Source organism: Bos taurus, chromosome 19 (assembly GCF_002263795.3).
Source record: "Bos taurus isolate L1 Dominette 01449 registration number 42190680 breed Hereford chromosome 19, ARS-UCD2.0, whole genome shotgun sequence".
Taxonomy (NCBI): Eukaryota; Metazoa; Chordata; class Mammalia; order Artiodactyla; family Bovidae; genus Bos; species Bos taurus.
Window position 1 is genome coordinate 54073392 of NC_037346.1, and position 12544 is coordinate 54085935.

The 12544-nt window shown below is 47.6% G+C and overlaps 1 protein-coding gene across 7 annotated transcripts in view; it reads right to left on the minus strand.

The window, feature by feature from the left end:
* TNRC6C (trinucleotide repeat containing adaptor 6C) overlaps positions 1 to 12544 on the minus strand; it is a 115924-nt gene that overhangs the window by 24338 nt on the left and 79042 nt on the right. For 6 of the 7 annotated variants that reach the window (XR_009491605.1, XM_059878357.1, XM_010816590.4 and 3 more), the window contains exons 6-10: positions 9342 to 9557; positions 7099 to 7265; positions 3789 to 3869; positions 2483 to 2540; positions 204 to 346 (exon numbers count right to left, since the gene is read on the minus strand). Coding sequence is in view for 6 of the 7 variants with exons in the window: in XM_059878357.1 (XP_059734340.1) it covers positions 204 to 346; positions 2483 to 2540; positions 3789 to 3869; positions 7099 to 7265; positions 9342 to 9557 (665 nt within the window). In the remaining variant the exon portion in view is untranslated. The remainder of the gene's footprint in view (positions 1 to 203; positions 347 to 2482; positions 2541 to 3788; positions 3870 to 7098; positions 7266 to 9341; positions 9558 to 12544) is intronic. The other variant, XM_015458998.3, reaches the window with a different exon arrangement.

The window sequence follows — 12544 nt, forward strand, 5'->3', positions numbered from 1 at the left end:
CAGTTTTCAATTTCAGTATTTTTATTCATCACATCATATGAAATACTTATAACACTACCTCTTTTGAGTCAAACATTCACATATACTAGAAAAATGGGTAAAAGTCACTTAAATATTACAGTCCAGTAACTTTCTAATCCAACACAGTAAAAATGAAAAACATGTCTTGTTAAAAACAAACAAAAAGCCACCTAAACGCATACCTTGTCAAGGAAGGTGGGGCGGTCCACGGAAGACTCTTTGGAGATTGGTGGGCGGCAGCCAAGGGGCTTGGTGACCATCCCGTTGTAGTCGGTCACTCCCAGTCCACGCTTGTCCACGTCCACCTTCTTTTCCAGCAGAGCGCCTGGGGCACAGCAGATAGAGGCAGCGTTTGGAACGAGATGCCCAGGGGGTTGGCTGCGAGTGCTGAGCACAGACAGGTGCCAGCCGACATCTCAGGGAAGGAGTCAAGACCTTCACCCCCAGAGGACAGGGCCAAGCGCGGAAGGCTGTGGTCTGGCCCCTGCTCCCTATCAGCCCTGCTCCCTATCAGCCACACCTGCCCCAAGGGGGCTAGGCCCTTCCTTCCCTAAGAGGGCCTTTTCCCAGCTGTCCCGCCTCATACCCATCAACTTCCACCTGCTGAGTCCCTTCCGCTGCAAGGACCTGTCCAGACGTTGGGGACACGACAACACAAACCAGACAGGTCTGTCCTGTGCTCCTTCGATTCAGGGACTGGTGTCTGTTCAGCTGCCTCGAAGCTCTGGGGAGGCAGGACTAACTCCCTACAGATCATGCCCGGGCCCTCTGTCCTGGCAGCTGACACCACACATCTGGCATTTGCATGCGATTATAAAGTCTGACCCTCATTATTTGTGAATTCTGAGCTGCTGAATTCACCTACTTGCTAGAATACACTTGTAGCCCCCACATCAAAACTCGCAGTGCTTTTGGGTCATCTGTGGACACATACAGGGCGGGGAAGAGTCTGAACCTCAGATCACACACACACACACACACACACACACACACACTCTCTCTCTCTCCCTCCCTCCATCCCTCCCGGCTCTGCTGCTGCTGCTGTTGCGTCACTTCAGTTGTGTCCGACTCTGTGCGACCCCATAGACGGCAGCCAACCAGGCTTCCCGTCCCTGGGATTCTCCAGGCAAGAACACTGGAGTGGGTTGCCATTTCCTTCTCCAATGCATGAAAGTGAAAAGTGAAAGTGAAGTCGCTTAGTCGTGTCCGACTCTAGTGACCCCATGAACTGCAGCCTACCAGGCTCCTCCGTCCATGGGATTTTCTAGGCAAAAGGACTGGAGTGGGGTGCCATTGCCTTCTCCGCCCTCCTGGCTCAGGCTCTCACAAAGTGACAAGTGTCTTTCTCGTGGTCTATGTGGGGTCAGGTTTGACATCTCTGTGCCCTCTGTTGGTCATTTCAATGGTCCCCATGGTCCCCAAGCCAACGTCCTGAGCATTAGAAGGCTGCATGGCGCCTGCCTTGTTCAGCAGCTGCTGATGAGCAACAAGGGGGTGCAGCTGGAACAGGAAGAGTCACCAGCTGTGTGTAAGGCTGTGGGGAGGGAGCTACAGTAACATCTACAGTGCGAGATGAAGCTTCAGAAAAGATGGAAAGCAGATACGTTTGTGGACTCACAAGATGATGACTTATTTTTCTTTTTTTAAACAAGAATTTTTTTTTTTTTTTTTTAAAGCTGATGGCATTGGTGTGAGTAGAAAATTGAACAAAATCTATGATCATTATTAACTACCCAGGGTCACGTCACCCTTCTTAGCTAAGGTTTTATTATAAAGAAACATGGCTGGCATATGATTATTCATGAGACATATGTATTATACACAAACACACAGGACTTCCCAGGAAGTCCAGTGGCTAAGACTCTGCCTTCCATTGTCAGGGGGTGTGGGTTCGATTCCTGGTTGGGGAACTGAGACCCCACATGCTGCAGGTTATGGCCAGAGGAAAGGAAAGGAAAAAAAAAGCTCAACTCTCCTCACAGCCCCCCACACCCAGGGTTAACGTATCGACTGGCTGACAGAAGTGCTGTGGCCAGAGGCTTGCACAACCTCATCCCTGTGTGTCCCCAAGGAGCAAGGGTTCAGTATTTCCTCATTCAGTACTTCGGCTCCCTCAGCAGGCAACAAGCTGGGCACGGGGCCCCAGCACCTTTCTCTAAGAGGGTCACTATCTCCTCCTCAAAACAGATGAGGACAGTATCAATTCACCTATTTGTTGCAGAAATGAAAGAAAAGAAAAGAAAAAGAAACAGGAAAAGCAGACATGGTTCCATGTGGCGCTTGGCCGTTTGTCCCCGGAGACCACCCGTCCTGAAGGACTGGCCCTGCAGCAGGTGTACACCCTACGGGTGGCCTGTCTCTTGAGCACGTGTTCAACCATTGACCCATGACTCAGAACACTGAGACTCACAAACCCGTATCTTTAAAACAAAGTGTGCTTGAGGTGCATTCTTGCACTTACTCATGGCCTGATCGAGATTCATGTTGTTGCTCTTCAAGGCCTCTTCAGCCGGCTCTCTCTGCGGAGGGAAGCGGAGTTCTCATTAGGAGGTGTGGTAACAGAATGAAAGCTTGTGAAGAGCTCGGGCACCGTTACGCAGGGACGCAATCAGTAGTGACCTGACGCTGCTCCGTTTAGGAACCGGAAATACTTTTCTTCTGCGGTTAGAGACAAATGTCTTCTAAATAAAAATCCTTGTCAGAAGAAAATGTGTTGAATTGATTTTCAGAGGGAAGACGACTTTAAACCCCAAATGGCCAGGGGAGTCCTGTCACTGACCCTGTGGTCAGTAGGGTGACCTCTCCCAGGGCAGCCGCAGGGACTCATGGGGAGAGTCAGATTGCAGGATTGTCTGTTGTTGACTGCTTTTCGCCAAAAAATGTAAAAACAACATAACACAAAACAAGTACTAATGGATGCATTTTGATAATCATCTCTCGGATTGAAACAGACTAGTCTTGGTGGAGACCAAGCAGGCTCGATGCTGAAGTACCGCGGGGCCACTCTGGGCCCATCACCTCGCAGTGGGTGGGGAGGCTGGGCCCCGGGCTGAGCGAGTGTGGGGTCAGGGGCCTGCACCCTGTGAGAAGTATGTGGTCCCCTCTTCCAGTCTGGGGCCGCTCCAGACCCATCCCGAAGGGGCACCCATGGCAACCAAAAGGTAAACGCTCATTTGAGTAAAGATTTGGAGAGAAGACATCTGAAGGGACTACTCGGCAGATGCAAGAGGTATGGTTCATGATCTGAACGCTTCCACTGGCTCTTGGGAACTGAAGAGATGGGGAGCCATTTTCAGAGGCACACCCTAAGATCTCCAGCTCTCGCTACACATGATCTGAAACTCGGGCACCAAACAGGTCTGCTTGGGTTTCTTTATCTGCACGCAAGGTTTTAGTGCTTTATACCGAGGTCTCCCTTGAGATCTTGGTCAACCTTGCAGAAATGAATGAAAACTCACTTTTAGATGAAAAGAAAATAGAAAATTGTATAAGCCAATGAAGATTAAAAGTCACCCATCGTTTTTCATTCTAGTAAAAGGGTCTCACACCTTTCCAGATAGAAAGGATGTGGATCTTTGCTGTCGTTCAAAGCAAATCCTAACCCCTAAGCAGGAGTGCCCAGGTGAAAAGGGTGTGCACAAGTTAGGTTTTGCCAACAAGCTCATCCCCTGAGTCTCCCTCCTGCGCTGCACGTGACAAAGGTAGACACCGGACGCAACAGGGCGGCGCAGGCAGGACACACGCGGCAGCGCACGGGGGCCAGTCACCGGGAAGCCCATGTCTGTGAGTTGTTTGATCAGCCGGGTCATGATCCAGGCCTCGTCCTGCTTGCCAGATGTTTTCATGCCCTAGAACCAAGGGTGGGAGGAGAAAGTCCATGAGGCAGGTTCTGTGGTATTGTTTTGAATTACTGTTTATTGGAGTAGAGTTACTCGACAATACTGTTAAGTCTCCACTGTACAGCAAAGTGCAGCAGCTCTATGTATTCCTGTCCCCTCTTTTTTGGGTTTCCTTCCCATTCAGGTCACCACAGGGCAGTATAGTAGGTTCTCGTTGGTTATTTATTTTATACATAGAATCAATAGGTACATGTGTCACTCCCAATCTTCCAGCTCCTCCCACCCTTCCCTTCCCCCTTGGTATCCATACATTTGTCCTCTCTGTGTCTATTTCTGCTCTGCAAACAAGAGCTTCTGTAACATTTTTCTAGATTCCACTTAGATGCCTTAATATATATTTGCTTTTTTCCTTCGGGCCTACTTCACTCTGTATGATGTTCTCTAGGTCCACATGAGCCACATTTTAATAATGCATTTCTTCCAGAAATGGGGGACGCCCAAAGCTCATGTTGATTTAAAGTCACAGCACCCCATGTTAGCCTGAGCAATGCTGCGCTCCCCGCCACCTGACAGTGTCTGGTGGCTTCTGCTACGGAATGCTTCAGGGTGCTTTCGCAGTTGGCATGTGTGTGTGTGATGTATGGACTTAAAAAAGGCAAGATAATGATTCTTTCCCCTCAGAGGATGCATTTCGTTCATCACAAATAGGAACTGCATCCATGATCAGATAAGCATGCTAGGTGCTCCCTTGAACACAACCCTGTAATAACCATATAAAATCTACTAAAAATTACATGGCTTGTGTCCTTTTATAAGCTTTCTTCTAAAAGATGACAAAATACAGGGTGTTCGTTCCAACAGGATGAAAAGACAACAAGATGAAAGGAACGAAAAAACCTGTTAATTCTGTTAACTCATGGTCTTTGGGGCGGAGAAGACAGTGAGGAGACAGTGGTGAGGGGAGGGTGAAGACAGGAGGAGGGAGTTGACCGAAGAGGAAAGGGGGGCGGGGTGGAGAGGGGGCCGCGGGGCCTTTGCGGGGCCTCCTGCAAGGAGGGGGGTCCAACGATGCATCCACACCTCATACAAACTATCCTTCACAGCGCTTTCACATCCGGGCCTGGGACTCCCTGCAGGTACCGCAGGGAAGAGGCCGCCTCCCAACTAAGGGGACTCGGGTTCGACCCCAGGGGCCATGCCAGGCTCCTGACTCCAACTGCCAGAGATGGTTTCAACTCGGAGGTGATGCCTCTTGGCCCACCAGTACCCTCCATGGGCATGTGCGTCGAGTTTTTAAATTTTACTTTACTTGAGGAGGATCCCACATGCCAAGGAGCAATGAAGCCCAGGTGCCACAACCATACAGGCCTGAGCGCCTAGAGCGCTTCCCTACAACGGAAGCCACTGCCATGAGAAGCCCGCTCACTGCAACTGGAGAGTGGCCCCGGCTCGCCACAACTAGAGAAAAGCCAGGGCACAGCAATGAAGACCCAGGGCAGTCAAAAATAAAGAAATAAAGTTTAAAAAGCTTATTAAAAAAAAAAAAAACAAACCTGGGAGAATGGCATTGAAACATATATATTATCATATGTGAAACGGATCGCCAGTCCAGGTTCGATGCATGATTTAGGGTGCTCGGGGCTGGTGCACTGGGATGACCCAGAGGGATGGGATGGGGAGGGAGGTGGAAGGGGGGTTCAGGATGGGGAACACATGTACACACGTGGCAGATTCATGTCAGTGTATGGCAAAACCAATACAATACTGTAAAGTAATTAGCCTCAAAATAAATAAATAAAGGGGGGGGAACCTGGTAAATAACTTCAGTCGTGTCCGACTCTTTGCGACCCCATGGACTATAGCCTGCCAGGCTCCTCGGTCTATGGGATTCTTCAGGCAAGAATACTGGAGTAGGCTGCCATGCCTTCCTCCAGGGGAATCTTTCGGACCCAGGGTTTGAACCTGTGTCTCTTATGTCTCCTGCGTTGGCAGGTGGGTCCTTTTCCACTAGTGCCAGAGTCACAGGGCACAGTTTGTAGGTGACTGTAAACGAACATGCTGGCTTTTCTCAAGGAAGCAGCCTCTCTGGAGGTGATTACAATCCTTCCTGTGCAACCAGAGCCAGGTTTGCCAAGAATACACAATATTTTAATTCACCAGTTCGGTGTTTCTGGTCATTAATTGGATGCTTTGCCAGCCAGCCTGTGAAAAGACCTAATTTGAAGCCCAGGTTTTAGTTTCTGGGCTCTGCTAACTGCCAATTGAGTGGCTTTCAAACTGGAATTGTTTTAAATGGATAATACATTCACACGATTCGAGAGCAGAAACGAGGGGCACAGGGAAGCATCTTCCTCCTACTCCACGCCCAGTCCGCTGAGTTCTCCTTTGCTTTCTCATCCTTCCAGACAGTTCTGAATTCTACAGAGGCTGTTAGGAGTGTGCGTGTGACTCACACATCCACTTCTCTCTCCTCTTCCTCTGCTCCCTAAAATCGGGGATGTGCTAGACAAAGATTCTGTGCCTTGTCTTTCACTTAGCGATATATTTTGGTGATCTTTTCATATGAGTATGTTTAAAGTTTCTTTAAAAAATTTTTTTTAGTTTTTCATAATATGGAGGTAGCATAATTTAACTACTTATGCCATCAATGTACATTCAGGTTATTATAATTTTTTTTTTTTTTGATGTCCTATGACAAGTAGGAGACACAAGGGATGTGGGTTTGATCCCTGGGTTGGGAAGATCCCCTGGAGAAGAGAATGGCAACCCGCTCCAGTATTCCTGCCTGGGAAATCCCATGGACAGAGGAGCCTGGTGGGCTACAGCCCAAGGGGTCAAAAGGAGTCCAAGAGGACTGAGCACGCACGCACATACATGCACAACGTGCCCCATTATATGTTAACATAACAATATTTTTTTAATGGAAAACAATTATATTTTCTAGAACAAAAATTTTTGGTGAGACAAGTGGCACTGTCACACCTGGCTGGACCCCTCTCCACTGTGCGGCTTCACGGAAGCATCTGGATTCACGCATCAGTCCCTGCTTTCACGCTGCTGTGACAGCAATGCCGTGTCACGCTCTGCGCTCGGCAGAGACCCCCTAAGAGGGCCTCAGGACCCCCAGGGTCCTCAGGGCACTCTGAGAGCCTCGGCTCTCTCTGTCACTAACTGGAGAGACCACCTTGACACCGCGCAGGGCTCAGCATTCACCCTCCCACCCCGGGGCCACACGCACCTTCTGGAGCCCTTTCTTGGGAGCGTTCCCCCAAGAGCTGCAGGAAGAGGGGCTCTCCTGCGAAGCCGCGTTGTTCCACATGCCCCCGTCCTCGTCCTCCCACTGACTGGCGCCGAGGTTCGCGTCGTCCCCGCCGCTGCCCCAGCCTTCTTGCATAGATTTTGAAGCTAGAAAAAGAGGGAGCAGGAGCGTGTATCAGTCACCATTCCCAAAGCAGACAGGGGCACCCTGTGACACCGCTGAGGGGAGGCAGGACAGAGGGCTGTACAGCGCCTACCTCTTACTCCTCTGTCCTTTCTTACACCTAAGAACTTAATTTTTCCTGCTGGACATGTAATGTATGTGTATACGTACGTCTGTTTTTGTCTTCAAACTCCAGCTGTCTGTAATCTGTGCTGTTCCAACACCCTTAACCCACTTATTTATTTGGCTGTGCCGGGTCTTAGCTGTGGCATGTGGGGCCTTCCATCCAGGTTGGCGACATGTGGAGTCTCTAGTTGCGGTGCGTCGGGTCTAGTTCCCTGACCAGGAATGGAACCTGGGCCCCCTGCATTGGGAGCGTGGAGTCTCAGCCACTGGACCACCAGGGAAGTCCCTAGAGGTCGTTTTGAAACATGGACATTCTAACGATCAATCTTGGGGGTTACCGAAGGTGGCCGTCGCCGAGTGACATGAGATGCTGGTAAGAGGCAGAGTCCTGAGAACGATCACAGGCCTCTGAGTCACGTGGCACGCCACGCGCACCAGTGCTCCCCCGGTGCGACCAGACCCGAGCCGCCTGAGGATCCTGAAAAGTCCATGCTCGGGCTCAGCAGCCTGCACTCTTGACGAGCTCCCAGGAGATGCTCCCAGAACGACAGGAGGGACACAGCCAAGGGCTCAGACAGAGGCAAGCTGAACACTGAGTTTCAATTTCAGGATATTATTGTTTTCTCCTTTCTTAAATAAATACAAAGTAATCTTTGGTGTAAAAGTCACCCCAAACTCTCCTTCCTGGGCAATCTGAAGACCAAAGATCAGGCGACACTACAGTTAGCTACAGTCTATAAGCCGATGAAGCCTTGAGGCTTACAAGGTGGCCAGGCACGTCATCAGGCCTCCGAGGACAAATGATACAAACAAATACGTTGCCTCGACACCGGGATCTACACACCCAGGAGCTTCCCATCCTTCAGGTTTCCAAGAAGTGACACGAATGGGATAAATGGGATGGGATTTACCCACTTACAATGAATGGGATAAACAATCCGGCAAAACGGTTGGCACACGTTCTCTGTGTGCCAGTCCAGTGCTGACAAAGTAACAAAACACTGAAACAATAAAGCTGCATTTTTAAGATCGTAATAATCTCAAAAAAAAAAAAAAAAAAGCGCTTTTGCACCCATGTGAACAACTGATGTTACACGGACTTAAACCAGTCAACTTACATTCATACCACTGTCACAAGTCTCACACTGTAAAGCAGCCACATGCTACACAATTCCACTTGGTGAACAAGATCTGGACAATGGAAAGGATGCACACGTTATGCACACTTATTATACTTTCCAACACTGGGAGGGAAACACAGCAGGTTTTCTCGTCTTTAAAAAAAGAGAGAATCCAAAGCTGAATTTTGTTTACTAGGCGGCAAAAGCAAGGCAAGTGTCAAACTGTGGAGTAATATATTTTTCAAAACCCAATCTCAAAAAGAAAAATGACCTGCTTTATCCACCTGTTCAGTGAAAGAGCAGGTTTAAATTGTCTGAATGACAGGTAGGAGAATTCTGCTGAAGAAGCCTGGAGGCTACTAACCATCATTTCTTTTTTCTTTTAAAAGGAGAACATGGACTTCTCTCAAAAGCTCCTTTTCCTTCATTTATCAGACAAGGCAAATATTTCTTTACAGTCTAAGTTTAACATTAGTCTTAAAATGTGGTGGCTCAGATGGTAAAGAATCCACCAGTGATGCGGGAAGACCCGGGTTCAATCCCTGGGTCGGGAAGATCCCCTGGAGAAGAGAATGGCAACCCACTCCAGTATTCTTGCTTGGAGAATCCCATGGACAGAGGATCCAGGCTACAGTTCACGGGGTCGCAAAGAGTCGGACACGATTGAGCAACTTTCACTTCAAATGTAAATAAAATGAGGAAAGTGTCCTAAAACACTAATTCTTAAAATTAAATGAGAAGTATGCCTCTAAATAGAGTTCGTGGGCCCATTTCCAAACAGCCGACCCAGAGCGGGCAAGACGCTGCGCTCACCTGGTTTGCACAGGGCTGGGGCGGCAGCGGGGGCGCTGGCCCTCCCGAATGTCAGCGCCGGCTCGGTGGGCTGGTCCCCCCATCCGCTGCCGCTGCTGGGTGGCTTGCCCCATGCTGCTGTGCCATTATCAACCAGGGTGGACGGGGATGATGACTCCCCCCAAGAGTTTTCAGCCTTCGAATGAACGTTAGGCATTTCTCCCCAGCCCGACGAAACTGAAGAGGGCACCGGGGAGACAGAGGACAACAAAAGTGAGACAGAGAGAGAGAGAAAGTAAGAATGGTGACGTCAAGTTCAAAATCATTTTGAGATTATCTTTAGGATGGCTTTTAGGAGAAAGTGAAAAGGAGACAATATTAAACCTAATCAGATTTGTCTGTTTTTTTTTAAGTTGCAGTCTTCTCACTTCTGACCCCTACCTACTCCCTTAAAACTGAAAGTCCGTTATATTAAAAGCTATTCAATTCACACCATCTGCAACAAGATAAGAGTTTTAAAAAGTAGGTTAGAACTTAAGTTTAAGGAGTAGCTCTTTTGCTTCTGGTGTTATATGTGACAACCTAAAAGAAATTTCATATTACTCTTTTATAAAAAATTTACGAGTTGCAACATTTTTCTCACTTATCTTTTGACCAACCGTCAAAAACACAGGTCTGGGCAAACAAAGAAGATAGAAAAAGAAACATGTACAGATAAAGTAATAACAGAGCACCCAGATGGTTCTTAGGTACCAGCAGTAAGTTGGGAAAGGAGTTGAGATATTGGTGTTAAAAGATGGGAACCAAATGGAGGAATTATGGAGAAGGGCGGTTCCAAGCGTATCTCAGAATTCTGCTTTCATTCCTCCACCCCATCCTGTGCTAGCATCCTGAGCCGGGCCTTGTACCACAGACGAGGATGCAATTAAACTAGGGAAGGTTTCCTAGTGAATTCAGAAGGTTCTGGCGTTACTATCTAAGAGGCACAGGCGAGGTTAAGAGACTAGGCCACACTAAGGATCTCCCCACCTTCTTTATACTTTAGCAAGACAAACATTTTACATGTCATATGCAAACTTCCAAATCAACCCAAATTCTGATCTTTGTGCCTTTGCCCATAGGCTCACTTGATAATACTGAAAAGTCATGCTGATAGCTCACATCAGCTATAATTTTCATACAGACATAGCTTCTCACAGGCAGAACTGTGAATGCTTTAAACACTAACTGAAGAATAGAAACCACAAATAAGCCAATCACAGAATTTAAATTATTTGGTTAAAACATGGATATTACCATCTCGGTTATAAAATATATTAATTTTCTGACTAAAAATAGCATGGAATCAGCTCCCTTGATGCTTTACTCTAATAAAATACAACAGTAATGATTAATGACAAAACTACCTACCACCTATGAATCATTTAAAATTACAAGCTGAATAATGAGCAAAACATTAAGTGAATTATTATCAATATCAAGGAAAGTGTTAATCACTCAGTCATGTTCAACTCTTTGCTACCCCATGGACTGTAGCCAGTCAGGCTCCTCTGTCCATGAAATTCTCCAGGTAAGAATACTGGAGTGGGTTGCCATTCCCTTCTCCAGGGGATATTCCCGACCCAGGGATTGAACCCGGGTGTCCCGTACTGCAGGCAGATTCTTTATCCACTCAGCCACCTGGTTAAAGGTACATCAGGGAAGTTAGCCCTAATCACTATTGTCGGCAAAAACTAACTATAATATTACCCGTAACTACACAAAAAACAATAATCCATGTTGGGAGAAGCAGTTTTACAAATCGAAGGAACAAATTAGGAAAATTAACATAGAAGACAAAAACTAAGGAAGTTTTGGGAAGCTCAAATAATTCAGGTGTTACTAACAGTCAATCAGCTGCAAAGATATAGTGATTTATTCTCGGCAATTAAATAACAAAATCACCTGATCAAAAGGCAGGCACACAGGGACTTCCCTGGTGGTCTGATGGTTAGGACTCCATTCTGCCAATGCACAGGGCACTGGTTTGATCCCTGGTAGAGGAACTAAGATCCCACGTGCCCCACAGTGTGAACAAAAAGGGTAAAAAGGAGAGAGACAAAAAAGGCAGATACACAGCATTTCTCTAGATTACTGTGTTCCAGCTCCAGACTGGGTTTGAACTAGATCCAAACACTCCAGTGTAAATCCTACACTGCATTTCATAAATTAGTATCAGTTAGTATCCTTAGGCTCATCAGAAAACTAACTAGTATTAATATAATAAGAATGGGACAAAATGATTGTCCTGTAGCATTTACTTTTACAAAACCGGACACACACACACAAAAACCTATGCAATCGAGAAACCATATTTTGTGAGACAGAGATCAATATCCTTAAGTGGTGATGATCAGCAATTCAAAAGCAACTTAAAACCCAAACTCTGAGGTTAGTGAACATTCTGTAAAATCAGTGAAGGTCAAGGGTGATGCTGCAGAATCTGTAAAAGACCTGCTCTGTAGCAGAAACCTCATCAGACATTCATCGGGTTTGCAGTTTGTTTGGAGGGGGAATCCCAGTTGATCTGCAACAAGCAGGCAAGTGTGTTCAAGCTGTGAGCTGAGCCACAGCCTAGCAGGTGCTGCCATCGCTGCTTCCATCTCTGATCCCAGTGACCCGGGTACCACAAGCCCCGACAGGAAGGGCCAGGGGCTGTATGTGTGAAAGTGAATGGAGCGGACCCAAAGGAAGCAGCATCTTGTCACTGTTATGAACGGAACCAAGGGAGGTGTGACTGATCCTTCTGTAGCACAAAGAACAGCTGGTCCCCCAGACTGGGACAGGGACAGGCTCAGATCACCTGTGGTCCCTGAGAGGGATGGACTCTGCTCTCACTGCAGAATAGTGCTCAGTTCAGGACAGATGGGAATATCGTAAGTGATGTGGGGCAAGGATAATGCCTCAACGCAGCTACACTGTGTCGTGGCAGAATACGAGACTAATGTCATCAATGAAAAATTATGGAGTAACCCCATCATCCCCAGTGACACAGTAAGTGTGCACAGTCTCTGCACAGGGCTCAGCTGTTGTTGTTCGATCACTAAGTTGTGTCCAACTCTTTGTGACCCGTGGACTGTAGCCCACCAGGCTCCTCTGTCTATGGGATTTCCCAGGCAAGAATACTAGAGTGGGTTGCCACTTCCTTTTCCAGTAGGGCTCAGTGAAAGTGAAGTCACTCAGTC